This window comes from Ambystoma mexicanum, chromosome 6q (assembly GCF_040938575.1).
Source record: "Ambystoma mexicanum isolate Mex_15411 chromosome 6q, UKY_AmexF1_1, whole genome shotgun sequence".
NCBI classification, from domain to species: Eukaryota; Metazoa; Chordata; class Amphibia; order Caudata; family Ambystomatidae; genus Ambystoma; species Ambystoma mexicanum.
In genome coordinates, this window is record NC_090937.1 from 496,276,570 (window position 1) to 496,299,733 (window position 23,164).

Genomic DNA, 23,164 nt, shown 5'->3' on the forward strand with positions numbered 1-23,164 from the left:
ATGGTGGAGTGGCATGCATGGATGGACACGAAGAACGTGGTATAGACCCTCTTTTCTAAAAATGAGTTTGTTTACTGGAAACGTTGAGCGGTCATGATTTGATTTGTTTCTGTCTGCATTCTTTTTAGCTTGTATGCAGCACCCCTGTTACACAGAGGGATAGGACAGCCATTAAATGGGACCTAGAGTAATGAACCACAGTGGGGAATGAAGGCCTTCTGTCCACATTCTAGTATAGAGAAAAGCAGAGCCTTCCCTCCTGCATCAGGTACCCCTGTGAGGAACACGGCACAGAATATAAAGCTCTAAGAATGCATTCCTTTTTAGTTTGCCATCTTGCCACTCCTTGCCTGACCCGAAGGCTAGCCACAACATGCCATACCCGGAAGTGGCAGTTCACAAAGTTAAATGGAACTCAGCCAAACAACTTCCAGGTTCTCCACCTGTCTGTGCCATCCCTCATCTATAGCAAATGTTTTGGCTCAGGTATAGGGGGTGCTTAAGTGACACCTAAATAAGCCAAAGCTAAAAGGGATGTGACTATGACAACCCTTTTGCCGCTATTGCTAAGCCCTGGCTTAGATCACCATTACCCCTGTTTTCGGCGTGACATAAATATGTCGCGAGTGCGGATCTGAGGCACACCTGTCAGGCACCTGAGAGGGAACATGCAATATTACAGTATCAGTTGATGATGAGGACACTCATTATAAGTGCCTGGACACATAACTCTGTTGTGTCCTTTATTTCATGGGAAGAGAGGGGGCTGTGTCTTCACTCACTCTGGCCCCACGCATGCAATAATAGGAACAGAACCGCTGGAACCGTTAACGTTTTTTTATTAGCCTTCTCCAGCCTCTGTCCCGGGCTCTAGTAGCCCCGCTTCCTCACTCACCCCCTGCGTGAAGTCCTTCTTCTTCCTTGTAGAGGAGCAGGCGGACACGTCATCGCTAGCTCCTGCTCCCTCACCTCCGTCATACTGGAGCAGCAGAAGAGCTCTATGTGGGACACCAGGTATCATCCCAATACCACATTGAGTGTATGAGAGATGATATGCACTCAGACAACCTTATTGAATATACCCTCGCACTGAAAGGGTGGAAGGATGTCAGCCCACACCATTGGACATCATAGAGCTATAAGTGAAATCTGATGAGAACAGCATGATGTCATGAAGGAAAGATACTGAGACGTACTGAAACAATATGTAAATACTTAAAGAATAAAGATGTAAATGAAGTAACAGGAGAAACGTAACCGAGTAAGAAGAAATGATATATGCAAAGAAGATAAAGTAACTTTCTGACTAGTAAATGTATATACCCAGAAACGCAAGGTAGATGAGACACATAGGAGCTTGCTGCAGAAGAAGACATAACGTGGCTGGATGGAAAGATGGATGTCAGACTCATATTAAAACCAATCAAGCTACCTCAGAGACAGACCAGGGCTGCAGAGTCAGGCGACGCTGGAAGAACAGCTTTGTGTGAGGAATAAAAAAGAGATTATTGGCCTGGGAACATGGATGCTACTTCAAGGAATAATTGCAAAGCACAAGGGGAGTCAGAAGGATAAGCCATGTACGTAAGGCATATTTTTCTTAGATTAAGCAAAGGAGAAAACATCTGCAAGAGCCAAGTATTAGACAATTAAACATGTGGAAAACCTATGTAAAATGGAGTGAGCAAGTCTGCAGAGGCCAAGATGGGTAATGACACCCAGTTCAATTGAATCAAATAGCAGTAAATAGGTCGAAATTGACACATTTGTGGTCTCCTCATACGTGATTCAGAAGTCGAAAACAAGGGCTATTCATTAAACTCCAGATGAAGATAATGGTGTACCTATACTCCCTTGAAAGTCCTAGAACAGAGAACAGGCTGCAAGGACACTACATAGTCACTGGCCTATGGAACAAACTCCCTGCACATATAAGAATGGAAAGCAAAATATATGCGTTTCGCAAATTGGCGAAAACCCACATTTCAACTAATGTTCCTTCGGCGACTATCTCTTTGTCTGACCCTGTCAACTGTATAGTGCTATCTATGCCCTTTCATGTTTGTCCAATTGTGTTCATGTCTCTGCGCCCGAAGCTTGCGAGCTGCTGGCTCAATATAAATGAATAAATAATTAAATAAATAAATAAAGAAGAAGCCTTGGCTTGGGGCTTGACCAATGAGAGATGATGGACTAATTTGGAAAGAAGGGAGTAGTCTGACATTACCCTCGGCACCTGGGTTCCATTTTGCTTATGTGCTGCTAAAGAGCTGAAAGTCTAAGGCTGGGAAAGCGTGCCAACCAATCAGAGGGTCTTTGGAGCAACATACTGTACAAAGTTTCACAGGCCAACCCGCTGCTGTTATTCTGCCATAAGCTATATTATATGTAATTAGAGGTGCTTCGAGGTGTGCCTAACAGATAAGGGGCAGCCAACTATGTCATTAACACTTATACATACTATGGGTACATATGTTCCCCTAAACAATCCCTCGCGTCAATAGGTTTTACAGTTTGTCACCTGGGATGATGTCATAGATGATGCGTATCAAGGAATAAAACCATTGTATAACCAAATTTGGGTGCAAGTGTGTGGACTACATTTTGTTGTTCACCAGATTGCCCTACTTTATTGTATGCTGATAATAAAGTAGTACTTTGTCATATTCTTTGAGTCTGTCCAGTTATTTGAGTCCGAGATCATTAGAGGTAATTCCATCTAGCACATGAGACTCTTCAAGGTGCTAGAGCGCATCCTCCTTTAAGGTTGTGCTTGGTTTAAGGAGGACTGACCGTATTCACTCCACAACAAACTCCATTTGGCATAACTTTCATTGTGTTGTTTTCCTGGCCAAGATCTGATGCTACCCTTTGACTTTAGGGACATATTAAGCAAGTATGTTTTTTGCCTTAGATGTTTAATGTTGACAACTCCTTGAAAGGATATTGTGCTGAAACGTTTTGCCAGGTACATGTGCATCAGCAAAGCACTATCTCTGTGCCCCATGAGGTCTAGGGGAGTGTTACGGTTCCACGACTAGATATGCAGTACTAGCGCCAATGGACTGGTGTGTTCGTAAAACCAAAAAACAACAATACACTGCTGTGATGGTTGTCTGTGCTGTTTGTATAGAGAGTGAGGTAGTGTGATACTGTGCACTTGCACGTACTGTGCCTAGGGCTATAGGGATGCTACGGCTTGTCACTGCTGCCGAGTCCTCATGTGTAGGGACCTGTGAGCACCTCTGCTGTGCTGAAGTGGTCTGCTACTTTATTGAAAGAGAAAGGATAGTTCTGGAATGTCATACATGCCTGGAAAGCTTGTGATGTGCGATGCTGAGAGCATGGCACGTGGGTTGGAGCGGTCTAAGTGATGCTTGGTGGTGGCGGGGGGCAGTGGGGAGACTGACGTTGGCCACCTAATGATGTGCCGGTGTTGTTGTCTTATGACTTACTGAATAGCGTGCCTTCTCCTGACCACCCGGAAACCGATTATGAGTGAAATCGGTTTTATTAGTACTTTATTTTCTTTTTTTATTAACTAATTTCTTAGTTTATTACAAACTTCATATTACATTTCAATTCCAAATCACTTTCATCAGCTTAATCCAGCCTCAAGTACTTAAAATAGCTTTTTTGTTTACTCCAGCCATATTATTTGCACTTACTTGGCGACTTGTGATAATTGACAGTAGATGTCCCATCACCCTTACAAATGCCTTCACCTCGAGTATGCAAGTGCCAGCCTACTAAATCTTTAACTGTTTGATGTTACAGAAAGGAAACACGGCCCTACACATCGCCTCCTTGGCTGGACAAGTTGAAGTGGTCAAGATTCTTATTAAGGAAGGGGCTAATATCAACTCACAGTCACAGGTAGGTGGGGTTTTCGCTTCTTCATTCAATAGAACAAGCAGCTGCCATATTTTAAACTTCAAATACCAGCTGTTGCTGTCAGAAAGAAGCAGGCATAATCTGCTCTTATGACTCAGGAGGGACGCGGATACTGACCATCCACAATTTTGCTCTAAACTACTTGAAAAGCAGCTGCGTCTTCGTTTTCAGTGGTTCTTAATGAGCAGCCATTTTGAAAAATAAAGCCTGATTATTGGTTGAACAGAGTGCTTATATCCGGGAAAGGCTGTACACAGAGCACTAAAAGTCATACCTGCAACTCTCAGAATCCAAAGCTAACTGTCAGTTTCCAATGCAACAGGTCTCGTATGTTTCAAATGTGACAGATGTGGTTTGGAGAGTTCTTAATGTAGTCACAACATATTTCAATTAGAAATTCACATACATGAGCTATGACATGGAGGCATGCCTGTGTTTTGTCAGGGAATTCACTGATTAATAGGGGCCGGCCTTTCTCACTAGTGCTCCACTGACAACTCATTTGAAACCTCTCAGCAATCAGGATGTACAGTACAAAGACTGATTCAGATTGTAAAGATGGGTTTATTATGTTCATACAGAGTAATAATTTGTTACACAAATGCTCTCTTCATTCTTGCCATCCTGGTAACATTAGGTGTTGTGGGACAGCAAGATAAACCAATGTGGTATCTCTTTCTGCTGCCCATCCCAGTGCTCCCATTCACTGTATATTGCTCCCCAGGTGATAGCTGCCTTCATGGGATGCCGCCCGCATAATGCCTCAGCGTCCGGTGATGCTAGAAAGTGTGCCTTCCTCTGGTATCCTCTGCAAGTTGTCGCCTAACATAAGAGTCTCCTCTTTTGCACTTTGCACAGCTATTTGAAACCGATGCCAGCCCATCTGAGATTGTACATTCTGAAATGCTTTCTAAAGCAGTTTGTTGATAATGGCTGTTTTTGACCAGTTAACCTTGTGATGGACAGACCTCGGTTTTCCTGTAATAAGTTAAAAAGATGGGGAAGGGGAGTGGGTTTTCAGACTCTGTGACTAACGTAAAGAGAACGTCCTTATGTGAAATTGTCTTGAACTCCGTCCTTCCCAAACCAACCCCATTGACCACTCAGCTCTGATACATGTCCACCAAGAGTTTCCATGGGCAGGTCGTGAAGAAGGCAGGTACAGAGGACATGCCTTTTGCGTATCCTGTTGGAGTCTCAATTCATCTCCTAGTATCCCATTTCAGATGCCCCTGGATTGTCATACAGACCCTTACAACAGTTCTAAACCCCTGACCAACACCAAACCAACCAATGACATGACCCCACTCTGACCATTTGACCCGGTCAAAGGCTTTTTCACCATCTATGTCCAAACCCCTCCCCAACCACTTGCACATGTTGCTGACAGATTGCTTACCTCTCTAGGAGGAGTCTGGAATTGTGGACGCCATACATGCCTATCACGCTTGCTTAGAGCGGAGCTGCTTAGACATGACTTTCTTTAATTAAAATGTGAAAATCTGAGCCAGAACTTTAGCATCAATGTTGAAAAGCGGTATCAGCCAGTAGTTACTACTCTCACTGGTATCCCTTCCAAGTTTCCGACTCGGCAAGATCAATATTGACCCCATTATAATTAGGATCTCAACTTTATGTTCCAACACAATATAGATCCAACGTAGCCATGGCACAAGCTCAGTAACGAAAATAAGATCCAATTCTGATGGAAGGTCATAAAGCCTAGGAGGGTTCAGCTTTTTCATTGATATTATTGTAGCAAACTCCTCCTTTTGTCATATCGAAGAATCAATAGATTCTGTTTCAGTTTGATCCAGACGAGGTTGGGGCAAATTCGCAAAACACTGCTCAAAAGAAGCCCTACATAGCTGAGTGCCATCACTATAAAGTCTAGCGCAATTCTCACAAAAAGCTTTGTTAATATTCTTCATGGTAGTTAAATGCATTGGGGTCAGACCTCAATGACGGTATCGTTCTAGCACGCTCCATGTTTTCCTGTTACTAAATAGATGCCTTCCATGTGTGTCCTTGTTCTTTGTCAGCTTGCTGATCTATTAATCAAAGACATTCCTCCCTTAACTCATTGGATAGAGATCAGAATCGGTCTGTGAATAAATGAACACATGTTCTGTCCTCTTCGTTTCCTCCCGCCTCTCATGGGTAGCAAAACTGATGATTTTCCAGGAAGATGTAAAAAGAGATGTTTCTATGGAAAATTAGTTACACCTGTCTCTCTGGGGCAAAATTGGGACCATGAAGACAGTGGTTTTACCTAATTTGTCATACCTAATCAGAGCGTTACCCCTGCGTCAATCTACTTCACACCTTAAATATATAAAACCCTATGGTGCCTCCTTTTAAGGGTGTGAAAGAGAGCAAAAGTGAGTTGGAGCATCCTGTACAAGGAAGTGTGCATGGGAGGGTGTGGGTTTCTGAATGTTATGATTGTATACTGTACAGCCTATCCATTACTGGATAAAGTGCTGTAGGGATAATGACCCGTAGTGGGTTAGAGTGAGAAGGCATGTGTGAAATCCGTTATCCTAGAGTAACTGTTAACCGTAGAGAGGAAACTCAAAGTGACCACTACTACAGCAACAGTGATGCATCCAAAGCAGAGTTTGGAAGAAAACACTGCATTTCTATGCTGCCCACTGGTACCTGACGCTACTGCCTCTCTCTGGAGAACACCCACAATCCAGGGTAATAGTCCTAAATTGTATTGGAAGAATTGAATTGATGCTGGTATTCCTGTAATTGACTATGTTTGGAGAGAACATTCTCGGCTAAGTTTAGATTTTTGCTAATGCTCTTAACGGTTACCCACCTCCTCATACCTGGCCTCTATACGCCGTTATTAGCTTCCAATGGGTCTTAGGGTTCCATGTGATAATGTCCCCAGGGAAAATGTTGCCAGGTAGGTGACTTTTTTCTTGCACCCCTAAAAGCCTTCCCCCACATATTCTAGGGCAGGTACAATGTTCTATTCTAACTTGAGTCCTAGAATATTTGGGGAAAGTGCTTGAATTTCGTGGGAGAGCAAATCTGGGGAAATGTTGCCCCCTGGGCACCTTTTCCCAGGCTCACTGGATACCGTTCTTTGGAGACTTGTGTAAACCAGAAGGAGAAACGGAAGAAGGACTAATAGGTTTCCATATCTGATAGACAGGGTGATTGCATGGATGCTCATGCTGCACTCAAGAGGAGCAGAGTGCAGCCAATCCCCGGGTATGTGATGCAGAGGGTACATTTTAGAGTCACCACTAAGAGCATTGTTGGACTTGTGGCAGCGTGTGGAGGCCATATGTTTTGGCAGTGCAAGGGAGATTTCGGTCAAAGGTCATCAATCGTATCAAGCTGATTACAGGCCCCATCTCACTAGGTCTCTGAGTGTGGCTGCATTGAACAACATCCCATGGGAGGAGGACATGAGCTGCTCTCTTAAGCATTATTTATTTAGCTCCTCTGTGCTAAAAAAGAAAATCCCAAACTTTAGACGACAAACCCTAAACACCCTGTGGAAGGCTGGGCTAGAAGTTTGGCTGTGTGGTCATCATATGAGAAAGCAACCTTTGCAGAGAGGAAATCATTTAATTAGCATGTTGTCTTTTCTCACTGCACTTTATGTTTGAGTGACAAGGTCACTCCCTTCCCTCCACCTTATTTTCTCTCATGTTTCTGGATAAGATGTATACACTTACTTGTGGTTATGAATCGTAGAGGTTTATTGCCAAGACAGGCATTCGTGCAAACTTTCAATGGAGAATAACTTTGATAATGTACTTGGTGTTTGTATAATTACTGCCTGATGTAAGTTTCATTTAGTGTTTGTCTGTTGCCTGAAAGTATTTGCAAATAAAAATAAAGAGAAATACAAAGTAGAACCACATTTATGATAACTATTAATATATGAAATTACCATCTTACCGAAAGGTTAAGAGGATTTTATCTTATTTTTTATTTATGAGGTGATATATACTGAGGCGGTGGGCCAAAACTGCCCGTAATGGCCAAGTTAAGGCCCTGAGCAAAATTAGGGTCCCTTAACGTCGGAAGTGTGCTGTTACCAGCAGGGTTGCTCCACCACCAAGGTTTATATCCTCATTAGCACCCGTGTCGTTTCTACGTGGTTACTAACTGTGTTTAATTTGAAAAAAGGAAAACTTACCTTTAGCTTGCGGTGCGGCCCTGTCTGGTTCTCCTGAAGTCCGTTTTCTATGTTGATGACCATGACGTTTTCAACAAGGAAACCGATTACAGAAGATCTGTGCGCACCGCAAGGTAAAGGTACGTTTTCTTTTTTTTTTTCTTCAATTTAAACACCCTTAGCATCCACATAAAAAGTGCATGGGGAAGTAAAGAGGGCGCTAGCCATCACCACTCAGGCTGCTCGAAACGCAGGCTTATACCACAGAATACAGTTCTAAACTTCCTGATTGGCCAATGCCTCCTTTCAGGGTAATAATGCCAATTATTTACATCTTGTCTAAACATATTAATTAGTCGTGCCTTTCTGTCTTTGTTTCTATTGTTTTAAACACATGTACAGTCTTAAAAAAGCACCAATTGGGAGTAAAACACATGCTGGCTGGTCCAAGAAGATTGTCACAAGTTCAAAATACCATAGTAAAAGTTGAATAAATAAATAACAATATGTATAGATATAGCGAACCTGTAGTTATGGTTAGGTTGGCTTTCCAATAGAAAGGCCAGCTTTTGGATGGATTATAACTTTAGCACCATTCTATGAATTAGAGGAGTAGTAATATTTATAGAAAAATCAGTTGACATGCTAAAGGGGCATTGAAAACGGGGTGTTTACACATTGTGGTTTTAGCTAATAAAAGTTTTTTAAAGAACATATTTAATCCTGAGTACAACATGTAGTGCAAATACCCTTCATAGGCCCGTGCAAATCCCTGATAGTGAGCAATGGTACTCTAATACAGGGGAATACTGGCCAACCACTGTCACACCTAAGCACATTGATATGCCTTCATGCTTGCAAATACCATTTGTTGTTGTTCCTAAGAAAGTTTACTCAAAGAAGTTACTCTGACTCAACCATTATTTACACCTGGACAGGGCTATTTGATTCACAAAGGTTCCTCTGAGTAACTCTGTCTTACCCCTGATTTACGATCTGCTTATAGTTTCTTGTTTGTGTTTTGTATAGCCATCGCCATGTTAAAGTCAGGAGAAAGTCATAGCGACTTAAAGTAAACATTTTATTTTGCATCTGCCACTATGTCTCCATGGTATATCCAAATTAGTGTATATGATCGGAATGTCGTTAAGAACATGTATGTTTACTGCCTGGTGGTAGAATTACTTTGAGGATTTGATTATCTGAAACAGTTTTTCAATATGTAATCTTCAGTACATGCCAGATACAGGCCTGTGAAGAATCAAATTCTGGGGCACCAGTGGTCCAGTGATGAATATCGGTTTCTAAACCATCAATCAACCCCACACCACTAGTACATCAGAAGGGATCCGAAGAGATTTGAAACACAAGTCAATTATAAACCTCCTTGTTTAATTTTGGTAACGTGGAGTGCATGGCAGTCTTATCACCGCAAGGTCGCAGATTATTGGTTAGTTGCAACACAGCGAAAATACAATTATTACCCAATGATAAAAGGGACTGTACATTCAAGGTTGTATACAAATATCTACTTTATTATTATTACAACAGAAAGTTCTAGCACACTACAAAATACAAACCACCCTGTAAAGGAACAAAGAGGACAGACAGTTTCACGAACGAAAGGTATGCAGTCTGGATACTGACTGGAGGGTAGTCGGTAAAGCGATCAGTCTTAACTGTTCATGGTTATTTGGTTTCAGCACCAAGGGAGCAAAGGGTTGTAAATGTCTCTAGGGGCCTTCGGAGAAGGACCAAGGGAGAACCACAATAAACCGGGTGTTTGAGATGATCTTGATGCTCGACAGCGTCGAGTCAGTTCCAGGATGCTTTGCAGCTCCTGCGACAGAGTTCCAGACAGGAAACAGCTGCGGATATTAGGCGGCAGGCAGTTAGGCATACGAGGCTGGATGGACGGCTGCAGGCTGGGCTACACGGCGGCTCAGGGTCAAGAATCTTTGTCTCTGCTGTTTTGCAGATTTGGAACGCTGGTTGAGGTGTCTCAGATGGCTTTAGTGACTGCAGCGTGACAACAGTCAGTGGTGCAGCCGGTCATGGATCGAGGGCTCGACTGTCTCGAAAATGTCCTCAAAAGAAGGACGCAGGTTTCTGCTTTGTGTGGCACTCTTTCTAACTTCTTTGCGGGGGTTGTGTTGTCCTTTACGCCGGACGGCCTAAAGCTGAGGAGAGTTTTTGTAGGCAACAGCCTTGTCCTTTGGTCCGAGATTCTCTGGCACTTCCCACCTAGGAAGCTTGCTGGGAGAATCTTGCCGGGCATGCTGCGTGCTAGCCGGGCACTGGTTCTGGTGCTGCTGGACGGATCCTCTGAGGTCGGTATCTCCTTGTGTTCCCTGGGAGATGTTTAGGGGAGGGATCTTGCTTCCCTCTTGGAAATTCTGGCCTTCCATCACTGGAGGAAGCTCTAAGGCAGACTGTACCTTCAGCCAGGTCCAAATTAGTCCACCTTACTCGTTTTGAAATTGTCAGATGATCTGCCAAAAGAGGGGCTCATCCCTCTTTTAAAGCCAAATGGGTAGCAGTGATTGGTGCAGGCTAAGCCTACCTCAATGAACCAATCCTGGGTCCCCACCAACAATCTTCTGTTATGCTGTTATGCTTGAGGTCATAACCAGAGTGATTTGCAACAGGAAAGTTAAGGGGTGACAACATGCACTACTATGTCCCACGCAACTTCCTGTCTGTTGTGGATCAAAGTGTCTGTCTGGTTAATTGAACTCTCCGTGGCTCCTGATCAAAGCACAGGACTCCCTTGAAGTTTGTGGTGAGAACAGAATTTCTGTCTCCATCAAAACACATACTTATTCCCTCTGAAAGGGGGTCCCCTTGCAGGGGTTGCCTACTGTAAACAGTTGTGCCAGACATGACATTCACTGCCCTTCATACAGAGGGGTGGGAGCTAGCTTCAAGCTGACACATTGCATATCAAAGAGGTGTTGGGGGTTTCCTGCCCTTCATTATTTCTGTGACCAGCCATCTTCGCAGGCCTGCTTCAATTAATTCCCAAAAGTATGCACTGCCACCACACAGAACTACAATGTGCAGGGCGAATACATCAGAAACAAGATGATGTGTACAAAGGCTTAAATTAAGTTTCTGTGTGTACTCCCAGCATGGAGGCTCATGTTCCAAGCATTCTTTGCGGGGACAACGTTTGTGTGACCATTTTATAACGTCCGAACAATGGTAACATTTGATGGCTGCTTTCATTTGAAAGCTTGAAACTCCAAAGAACCCTTGAGGGATCACAAGTGCATTTACATGTTTGTAGTAGCAGGACGGCATCCTGCTGTGTATTTCTGATCAAAGGAGGATGGGTGTCACCATATGCACACTTCATGTGAAAGGGTCCAACAGTAAACAGCCAAGAGGCTGTGTCAGATTCAGTGTTGGAATTTGAAAACCTACCCCACGAAGCCCTCCGGATGGGAGGCCAGTCCCTCTTCCACTAGTGAGCAGCAACACATCGATCGACCCTGCATGTGCCTATCCCTCCTAGGAATATCTGGCAGAGGTGTGCCTCCCTGCTAGTAATTTTTAGCAGAGGTACCCGTCCCTCCTAGGAAATTCTAGCAGGGGTGCCTGTCCATCCTAAGAATATCTGGCAGAGGTGTCCGTCTCTCCTAGGAATATCTAGCAGAGGCCCCTGTCCCTCCTAGGAAATTCTAGCAGAGGGTTCTGTCCCTCCTAGGAATATCTGGCAGAGGTGCCTGTCCCTCTGAGGAATATCTGGCAGGGGTGCCTGCCCCTCCTAGGAATATCTAGCAGGGGTGCCTGTCCATCCTAGTAATGTCTGGCAGAGTTGTCTGTCTCTCCTGGGAATATCTAGCAGAGGCCCCTATCCCTCATACGAAATTCTAGCTGAGGGTTCTGTCCCTCCGAGGAATATCTGGCAGAAGTGCCTGTCTTTCCTAGGAATATGTCAGAATTGCCCGTCCTTCCTAGGAATATCGGGCAGAGGTGCCTGTCCCTCCTAGAAATATCTAGCAGGGGTGCCTGTCCATCCTAGTAATATCTAGCAGAGTTTCATGTCCCTTTTATGAACATCTATCAGAGGCCCCTGTCCCTAATAGGAGATTCTAGCAGAGGGATCTGTCCCTCCTATGAATATCTGATATAGGTGACTGCCCCTCCTAGGAATATCTGGCAGAATTACCTGTCTTTCCTAGGAATATCTGTCAGACTTGCCTGTCCTTCCTAGGCATATCTGGCAGAGGTGCCTCTCCCTCCTATTTTATTTATTTATTTATTTATTTATTTATTTATTTATTTAAATTTTTGTAACACTCCAACATGCCCGTGGGCCTCAGGGCGCACACAGAACAAAACAAGGACAAACACAACAGGCATAAAACAGAAGGATGTAAAAGTCAGAGGATTATTCCAAGTTGAAGAGGTGAATCTTTATAGCATGTTTGAACACGGTATAGCTTTGGATCTGTCGTATCTTTGCTGGGATTGTGTTCCAAAGAAGAGGGCCCTGAGCATCAAGGGCAGTACCTCCAAATTTGGCTGTCTTGAATTTAGGATGTTTGAGAATAATCGCAGAGGAAGAGCGAAGGTTCCTCACATTAGATTTGGTGCTAATGCGGGATGACAGATAGATGGGGCTGCTTAGACTGAGGCATTTGTGGGTCGTGGTAAGCATCCTGTGTGTTATGCGGTGTTTGACGGGAAGCCAGTGGAGTTTTTTCCTAAAGGTGGAAATATGTGTATGACGAGACTGATTGAAAATGTTACGCACGGCATTATTCTGCGCCACCTGTAGAGATTGGATATTAGAAGCTGAGGTGCCCGCCAAGAGACTGTTACAATAGTCCAACCTTGATTTAACAAGGGCAGTGGACAAAAGAGCACAATTCTCTTCTGAGATGAATGGTCGAATATATCTTATTCTCTTCTTTACAAGACCACAGCTGGATTTAATGCTGGAAACATGGGATTTCATGGAGAGTTCTTAATCAAGAACTACTCCTAATGTCTTAACTTTCTTTTGAACGATAATGGTATTGTTGGCTATGTGGAAACTGTCGTAGTTGGAATCCAGTTTCGCCCGAGTGTTTTTAGATGCCACGATAAGGAGTTTGGTCTTTTTATCGTTCAGGGCAAGAGAATTGCAGGCCATCCAATCTTGTATGGCTTTGTATATTTTGTTGATGGTTTCCGTGTCACTGCTATATGAGCCACTCAACTGTAACAACCTGAGTATCACCGGCGTAATTTGTATATTGCACTCCTAGTTTGTTCAAGCGGTCAAGAAGGGACCGGATGTAAAGATTAAAGAGCAGCGGCGACAGACAGGAGCCCTGAGGAACTCCGCAAGTCTGGGAGATTGGAGAAGATTGATTATCACCAACGCAAACCCTTACCATTCTGGGACCCAGAAAGGAAGCAATCCATTTGGATGCAATCACAGAGCAGTTGGCGACCTCTCCGAGCCTTGACACCAGTAAGCTGTGATTAACCAGGTCAAAGGCTGCGGAGAGGTCCAATAGCATGAGCAAAGCAGCTTGGTTTTTATCAGCTATGCTGGCTAGTGTAGATTTGAGATCCAACATAGCTGTCTCGGTCCCATGACGTGCTCTATATCCCGACTGACGGGTACCCAAGATGTTGTATTTTTCAACATGGGCCTGTAGCTGTAAGTAGGCAAGTTTGTCAAGTATCTTAAGCACATAGGGCACGTTAGTTATGGGTCTGTAGTTGTCATTGCTGGCTGGGTCAAGGTTTTCATTTTTCAGTAGAGGAGTGATCCATCCTGACTTCATCATGTCCGTCACCAGACCCTCATCAAAGGAAAGGTTAACCAGTTTGGTAATCCATGGAACCAGGGAGTCCAAGGACTCCTTAAGAATACTAGTGGGGCAGTCATCAGCAGGACAGGATGTGGCTTTAAGGTCCTTTATGATTTTGGATACTTCGTCCTCCGTAGAGTGCGTAAACGAAATCCTAGGAATATCTGGCAGAATTACCTGTCCTTCCTAGGAATATCTGGAAGAGGTGTCCCTGCCTGCAAGTAATGTTTAGCAGAGGTACCCGTCCATCCTAGCAATATCTAGCAGAGTTTCATGTCCCTCCTAGCAATATCTAGCAGAGTTTCATGTCCCTCCTAGGAATATCTAGCAAAGTTTCATGTTCTTCCTGGTAATATATGGCAGAGGTGTCCGTCCCTCCTAGGAATTTCTAGCAGAAGTTGACAGAAGGGTCAATGGGGGAGTGAGATCCTGAAAAATTGACTGGTCGGCTGAGGAAGCAGAGGTTCCAAGGCCCCTTAATGGGTGACGACAAATAACCCGAGATGGGAACTACTGGCGTGGGGGCAGTGTGGCCCGCGAGGTAGGATTCTTGTGCTGAGAGAGGAAGGTGGTGCAGAGAAATCGATCTAGTCGATTACTGTTAGGGGCACTCCAGGAGGAAAGGCGATGTCGACCACAATGTTTAAACATTGGTGACAAGGCAGGCGCTCTGTTGCCAGTCAAGTTTTCCTGCATTGTCGACCACAATGCTGACTGTCTGAGTTTATATCGCACTTTATTAAAAGTGCACGTTTTCACAAAAAGCGAACGTCCTTGTCTCCTCTCTTGCTCCCTGTTTGATCCCCCAGCCCCCCGCTGGATTCCAAATGTATTCTGGCCTGTAGAAGTCCCCATATTTGTTTGATTGTGATGTCAGGTCCCCGGTGTGTGTGCTAAACTGGCCCCCCAGCTGGCAAACCAGATGAAAATCGTGAACAGTATCAGAACTCAAATGCCAAGCCTATGGCTGTGAACCCGAATTCATCCTGTAATAAAGGAACACATTTTTGGAGAGACCTCTGTACACAGTTTAAACAATTCTGCCCACCATTCTTTAATAAAGCTCTGCATAATTAGTTTGCACATTGCAAAATTAGGAGAAGAAAAGTCTGGCCCTTTTCGCTGGATAAGCATTGTCTGCAGAAACGTCATGGACTCTACCAATTGTTTTTTAAAGCCACGCAAACCTGTTTTTCCTGTAAACAGTAAACGTCTGTACACAGGGGCGCCGAGTACGTGGGTGCTCCAGGGCCTAGGTACCTCCCACCCAGGGTTGCCGAGTACGTGGGTGTTCCAGGGCCTGGGTACCCCCACCCAGGGGCGCCGAACACGTGGGTGCTCCAGAGCCTGGGTAACCCCACCCCTTCCCCCCCACCCAGGGGCGCCGAGTACATTTGTGATACCTGGTGCTTGGGTACCCCAGGGGTGCCGAGTACGTGCGTGCTCCAGAGCCTGGGTAACCCAACCCCTCCCCCCCCCAGGGGTGCCGAGTACATTTGTGATATCTGGTGCTTGGGTACCCCAGGGGTGCCTAGTACCTGCGTGCTCCAGAGCCTGGGTAACCCCACCCCTTTCACCCCACCCAGGGGTCTCCCCCTGAACCCCTCCCCCCCACAGACCCCTCCACCACCAGGGGTGCAGAGTACGTGGGTGCTCCAGGGTGTGGATACCGCCCCCCCCCCCCCCGGGAAAGGCAATCCGCACTGTTACTACTTTCAATGCAACATCCCGCAATTCTGGTCACCGTCACCCTTAGGAAAATCGAAAGTTGTCTTCCCTGTCTGTCCATCATCCTCATGTCATTTACTGTAGGAATCTGTTATCTCCCACTGCTGCTCGTTTGTGCTTTGTTTCATCTCGCCTGTGGCGGAGGGAGGTGAGGGGTTATTCTAAAATATAGGTGCAAAGAAGCGGGAGAGGCAGTGGCCGTGGAGAGGACCCCCCCGGCAGACTCTACCCTGGTGGAAGGGAGCACCACTTCAAACGCTGCCTTTTATGCCAGCGAGAGGCTAAGTTCTCCTCATAGTGACGATCCCACATGCCCGACATGCTGTACATTCAGCTGCCGGTGTCCAATTGCATCCACACTGCCCTCATACCCACCCCACCGCGGCGCGGTGGGACGTGAGAACGAGCGTGTGCGCCCGGCCAGCGTCTCCATGGAGCTAAGCTGCTCCTCGGCGGGATCAAAACTGCTGTCGGGGCCGGATTAACCATTCATATTAAACGGCCAGCAAATCCCCAAGTTAGTTAAACCTTTTTAAATCTGCACTGAACAAAGGCATACGCCTCTGGTTTCACCCAGATTCCTGCACAATGTCACCAGTCATCTGTGGCGGTGTGAGGTGTTCGAGGGCTACGCCGCCCTTTGCAGGAGAGTAGCGTGCAGGCCAATGCAGAGAGCAGGTGTCCATTTGTGCCCGACCGGAAGCACGATCAGGGTTTCCCCTCTGGTAAAAGTAAAGTTTGCTGGCTGGATGCCACTGCCAAAAAGTCTTCCTGGATTTTATTTGTGTGGCATAACGACACACTGTGTGCAGTGCACAACACGGGCATAATTTCTGCGTAGGCTAAGTAGAACTGAATTTTTTGTTACTCAAGTTTACCTCCAGACAAGGCCACTTCGTTATGCCTATAATCTTTCTGCGTACTTTGTACCAAAGCGCTTTAGTTGAGTTCAGTGTTAGGGGGGATGGCTGTGGCGTTAGAACATATTTGGGTTCAGTTTGTGTTAAACATCATTGGTCAAGTGATTGGTTTCACTACACGGTGAGCCGCTTTGGTATCGAATGCTTGTCTGGTCTGGTAAATGGCTGCTTCCTTCCTCTGCCACCACCTGCCATGTACTTCAACAACTGAACACAACTCAAGTCTTATCATGTTGGCAAAGACGTTGAAAATCTTAGCTGCGTAGCATGGAAGCTAGAAGTCATTACTATTAGCCGAGGAACACATTGCTAACACTTCCCTCCGGATACGTGTGGCGTTCTGAGTTGATGGCATCAGTGTATCAAACACTTCACTCACTTGTAGCATTTTCCCTCCAAAATTACAGCTACACCTGAGGGGACCTGCCTGTTTAAAATAGTCCTTGCTCTCAGTTACAAATGGCATAAAGAATTGGGATGGTGCAGAAAGTAACAGCACGTGCACAGTTGACCCACAGTACGATTTTCCCTTTGTGCATAGTGAGGTGCAGGCTTGCAATAAGCTGTTTGCATTTGTTGGGTCCGTGCAGTCGGATAAAGCTTTGCAAAAGCCAATTCTAAGTTTATCACGCCCACCCAAAACAAGATGGCTTTGGACAGTGGGGAATTGCTGTCTCAACAAGTGACGATACAAGTAATGGAGCGAACCTTTTTTTTAAATGTTATTAGCAGCCGACTAAAGCTCCTGAAAACTCCCACCAGTTGAAAGTGGGCTATGTCTAAAACAAGGACTTTTACTCTTACTGGCAACTCAAATCGCAGAGGCTGTGCGAAGCTGTTGAAGCCGTTATGCCTGCTGTGATATGATCATTTGGTTATACTTGTGGTCACAGGTCCAGTATTTGGGTAAAGAACGGCCTTTGGTCCACCTATGAGCCTAGTAGGAAATGGCTAATACTATGCAGGAGCAGACTGATTTGTCCTGAAGGCCAACTACGGCGGATATAATTGGAGGTTTCCCTTTTCAACACTTCATTACTCTTTCATAAATTCACCTATCAGGAGCTTTATCGGAATGTGGTGTGCCACTATTAGTAGAGCTCATAGTTTGGTCCCTTGTTTGATGTGGCTTTCAGGAGAAGTGCTTTGGAAGTGATATCAGCGTATTCGCACCCAGGGAAGGTCACTCAGCCAATCAGGTGGCTAGAAACCTAGGCAAGAACACATGGTGTACTGGCTGCTTTTTCTTGCCACCCGAGGCCCTTCCCCGGGTGCCACCATCTTGACTGTGGGGAAGCAAAAGCCTCTTCCTGTTGCCTCCCCATGCCCCCTACTCCTCCCCCACCCCCAGAGACATTCTGCATCCTTCCGCCACCCCCTCCGTCCCTCTCCACTTACCTGCTGGACCGGGGCTTTGTGCTACGTCCCACCCGCTGTCGCAATATAAATAGACTAAGTCCCTTTCCTGTTTACTATGGTGACTGCCATCTTGTTTTTTTTATGGGCGATTGGGATTTTGCAATAGGCGCAGAGCCTGTCTCCCATAAAAAAAAGAAGAATAGATCTATTCACACCCCGGACGAACCCCAGGTTGCAAATAGCAATCGCTCCCGCGTAGGGAGTGAACAGGGCCAGTAACGGCCCTGAGCCAGCGAACTGTTGCTGGCACTGTACGCCCACTAAGAAGGGGTGATTGCTACATTCATCACATATAGTGCTAGGCATGTGAGGGAAGAGTTCTTTACAGCTCAAATCGGCTGAAAGGGGAGATAATAAATTCGTCCCTTCCTTCTGATGAATTTATGAAGTCCATTAGGCAAGCCACAATGAGTGAGACACAAATTACTCTTATCAATGAGATTTGTTGATTTGTACAAAGCAATGGGACAAACCTTTGCACCTTTTTTCCGAGAGCTGCTAGGCAATGAACGGAAAACCTCTCCTCTCCCTTTGAGATCACCCGTGCGGGGGTTTCAGCTGTTGTGTATGTCCAGATGTTACCGGGAATCAAGAGCTAATTACCCAAACTGATCTGTGGATGAATAAACTGGTACTTTGGAGAAGGGAAGCAATTAAATAGGACAGCTGATTGTTGTATATTGTCTATGTTTGGCTCTTGATTTAAGGCCCTTCATTGGGGTATTTATTTTGGATTTCCCTCCAAGACCTAATGCTTGCAGGGGGCGGAAGGTGTCGATTGTGGGCTTGTTCATTTCAAAGATTGCTTGGTGTGCAATGACATTAGAATTCTGGTTTGGGATCAGTGACTTCCTCTGGGCTATGTGCAGAATTTCAAACTTTTAGGGAAAGATCTCCCGTCTACATGAACCTGCAGTGATATAAAGTCATTTTCTGGGGGGAAAGTGTTGCGCTAAGGTTTACTATCTTCCGGCATTAGAAAGGCCTTTGAAGGATGATGAAAGTGAATGGATTCGTATGCATTGTATTTCTGGGCAAACGTCCTTGGTACCCGATGAGGTTTTCTGTACCATTTAGGTACAAGCATTCGCTGATCATCCGGGCTGAATTTTCAAAGGGAGGATGAGGCGTCCATTTCCCTGTACTTGTCCTTTTCTTAATGGAATAGGAATCAGCATAGAGTTGTGAATGGGGCCTCGCATATACACTGAAGAACATGGGGGAGCCCACAAAGGTAGGTTGAAAATGTTTGACATTCATTGATTACCCTTCACTTTAAAGTTCTATCTTTAAGGAAGGAGGAAATCAATTTGAGGACATTCCATAATGGGGTCAGGAAGGGAGGAATGGTGAACTCAGCTCCTCTATGATGCAGATATCATGTACGGTGGTCCACAAGGGCCAGAAAGCAAAGATGAAGCGGGACTTATGCAGAATGGCAGAACCAAAGCAAAAAGACTTGCTTAACATCCAATGCGGTTGGGAACTTGAGTGCATGGGAACCCTGGAAAAGGCGCTGTTTCACATTCTTGAAGGCCCAGCAATTGCTCTGACACCTCTGAATTGGAAACATGCAACGTGTTGGAGCCTAGCGATAAAATAGGGGAATACACGTAAGACAGGCATCATGGAGAAAAACAAGGCTAACATGGTCGTTTGTAGGAGCCTCAACCAGCGAATGTACACTAGTCTTGTCCAATGTGTAGTGTCCTGCTCAAGATGGAAGTTGTGTGTGATTGGGCCATGAAACACACTTAGAGATCGTATTGCAATATAATGATCATAGTTATATATGCTAATTAATCGGTCTGATACGTCAAGTCTGCCTTCAACCAACAACATTTCTAAACAACGTTTCTAAATCCCATCCGCACTTCGCAGATTCCCCAGCCAGGTTTTCCCTGCCGACGTAAACTCGATGAGCTAAATTGGTTCAGTCATGCGATGCATGAAGGGACAAATAGTATCTAGTACGCTAAACTAAAGTCCTTCCATATCATAAACAATAATGTCGCTCTCTTGAATGGAGCACTCAGGAAATGTCTGCAGCCGTTGCAGAGAGATGACAGTTGTAATGTGTCTCATCCAACATTCCTGCGAGTCCTCCATTCTGCCGATCACATATGTGGACAAGCATACGTGGTTACAATGTTGTCAAATACCAATGATTCCACCTGACCTATTGAAGGACTATCTTGACCTTCATCACTTGTACCCATAGTTTATACCCCAGTATTTGGACCTCACATGGATGCCAGGCCTGAGTACCCGGGAGACTGCTGCCTCCCGTCAAGGGTGCAATCCTGACCTTTCTCCAGGGAGATGTACTCCGGTACTTCTCAGTATTTCAATTCTTCTTTCATCGCAAAGAAGATTTTGTGATCTCTGTTCTCTGTTCTTTCCAATTGAACTTTCAGTCAAGGGCAGAACATAGCCACGCCTTCGAGCCGATCAGTGACCAATTTCCCTGTTGCACATTCTTACTCTTTTTGGAAAGGCGAGGATGCCTCTAGTTCTTTCTATCTAGCCCAGTAGTGCCAGTGCAAATGGCAGCAACACTTAAGATGAATGATCTCCGTCTTCTAGTGACAGCGGAGATGGTTGCTACGTGGGTGATGCTGCTTCTACCCAGAAAGTGTGAACAGTCTAAAATGATATCATGTTCAAAGATGCCGGCTCAGTGGGAGATTGTTCTTACTAATGCACTACATTAATCATTATGAATTCATCACCTGACTTCTATTATAGAGTGATGCTTACTGCGTTTCTCCGTTTTCATTGCTACATTGCCTGATGCAATGGTGGAACCTTAACCGGCAACACTGCTTAACCTTTTAAAATTGTACGTTCCTAATATTTTCCCTGTTCCCCTCCCCACCCCCAGGTTAAAGATGTTTCAAAATGGACACATTTCAATGAGGGGAAATTCGAGGTCACATTACCATCCTCCTCTGTACCATTGGTTAGCAAACAAAAATTCCCTAATCAACTAATACATTGCGTTACATGTGCCCCCATTCCACATTTAAAAACAGCAACCCACACTCAGAGGCCACACTAGCCCCTCCACTCTCAAAAAATCAACTCAATCTACGAAACCATCCAAGCCTTTATAGCGTCCCGCCGCCTATGACTGAACGATGAGAAAACCGAGCTCCTCCTTGTAGGCAACCCGGCACACCTCGCCAAATTCAGTCCAGCCTATCAGCTGTTCACCATTGACAACCACCCCGACCACATCTCTCTGGCTGTTAAGACGCTAGGATTCCATCTAGATGCCACACTCAGCCTGTCACGCCATGTCAATGCCATTGACTCTTCTGTCGCATACGCGACCAAGTTAATCAATGCCAGTCAACCCTTTTTATCCACTGACAATTGCCCCAACGTAGCCAGGGCCATCACGGCTCTAAGTTGGATTGCTGCAACACCCTCCTTGGAGGCACCTCGGAGCTAAATCTATACAAGTTGCAAGCCATTCAGAATAACACCCTGAGAATTGCCCTGGGCCTAAATAAACATGATCATATCACTGCAGCAAGGAGAGAAGCAAGTTGGCTCCCATTCAGAGAACAGATTAAGTTAAACATTCTCACCATTACCCACGGCTGCCTCGACAACACTGCCCCTGCCTACCTAGCCCAGGAACTCTCCAAACCAGCCGCCTCCAGGCCCACGTGTACTGCCTATGCCAACCGCCTATGCATTCCAAGGTTCAAGCATGGCAAAGCTGGTGGCTGCGCTTTCCTGTCTCCGCTGCCTCGCTCTGGAACTCCCTCCCCCCAGCCTTGAGATCCGAGCCAGTCTACACCTTGTTCCAGAAAAGACTGAAAACACACCTGTTTCACTAGCGGCCTCATTGCATGCTAACTGTTGCTTTAACTGCGTAAATTGTAACTAGCTGCTAGACGGCCACGGGTTAAGTGCACGCAACAAATGTATAAATAAATAAAATAAATAAATATCAATATTGATCACCTTACCAGCAGAGGGAACCAGCCCAGGATTGGTGTGGTCTTAATCTTTCATATCCGTCTGCATCTAGCCATCCTCTTTTGATTGGGGACTGGCTGACCCTTTTCCATGATACTTTAGTTTGCTACTACTGCCCAGCTCATATCCATGACCTTTCACAGCTCCTGGGATACCAAAATCCAGCGGTTCCATGCCTTTTTCCTGCAGTCCGCTTTTGCAGAATACCAGGGCACTGTGGAGAATTAACGTTCATCGCCCCTGCCGTCCCTGACCCTCCTCTTGTGTGGGGGAGCCCCTGGCCCATCGGCCCCTACCCCAACCCATCAGCCCCTCCCCCAACCCACACATTACTCTTGTATGGTGGACACACCTGCAAACCCTGATCTTGCGCTAGGCCCCGCTCCATGTCCCCCGCGATAACCCTACCCTCCACACCACGAGGCCTTCTATCCATAGGAAACCACGAGCCTCTACCCATGTCCCACTCCTACCTCTTGCAGGGGTGGCACATCCTCTTCCTACCTCTCTCCGGTAATGGCCACGGGTTGAACAATGCAGCCTATCGGAAAATAACTTCTGGTAAGAATGGCCATTATGGAGCCATAACCTACAAGATTCATTTCCCCACACCTGGGGAGCAGTCCAACGACATACACTGCGCTCATCCAATGGGAGGGTTGACACCTTCATCTTTGTGTGCGACACTTCCTGTTGCATCACTCACTGCTCTAGGCCTTGCAGGTCCCTTCCAGGAGCCCACAGCAATGTCATCATTCCTGTTTCCATGGTGATCATCACCTTACCAGCCTTTTACTTCTTGACATTCTTTCTCTTTTCCTTGCTACCTTTTGTGGCATTTCTAGACCTTGTGGCTAGGTCCACCCAGGATGCATGCTGCACCCTTACCCTCTGATCCCCTCCCCACTTGCTCTCATCTGGAAACCACAGGCCTTCATTTCTGCCAATGCACCTGGGTGTGCGCTCCTCCTTCAAGTAATATCAAGTCTCTGTCCTAGTGTGATCCTGTTACAGGTTGTTTTCCTCCTGGGGCTGCAGGTGGAACTCATACCCAGAATCCCTGTTTTACCTTTTGCTCCCCCCAATCATCACTCGTTACCCTGGATTGTCCCGGGAGGATAGCTCGTGGGCAATGCGCTCTCCTTTGAAGCAAGAGGATACGGAGCACCACAGGTTCGATCCCCAGCAGGTCGGCCCCAGAAATTGCTCTGATGAGTGCCAGGGTGGACTCTACCTTCTACTAAAAGTCG

The 23,164-nt window shown here is 45.7% G+C and overlaps 1 protein-coding gene across 40 annotated transcripts in view; it reads left to right on the top strand.

Annotated features, from left to right (window-relative positions):
- ANK2 (ankyrin 2) overlaps positions 1–23,164 on the top strand; it is a 1,645,279-nt gene that overhangs the window by 973,265 nt on the left and 648,850 nt on the right. For all 40 annotated transcript variants that reach the window (XM_069630993.1, XM_069630997.1, XM_069630984.1 and 37 more), the window contains one exon: positions 3,778–3,876. In XM_069630993.1, coding sequence (XP_069487094.1) covers positions 3,778–3,876 — 99 coding nt within the window. The remainder of the gene's footprint in view (positions 1–3,777; positions 3,877–23,164) is intronic.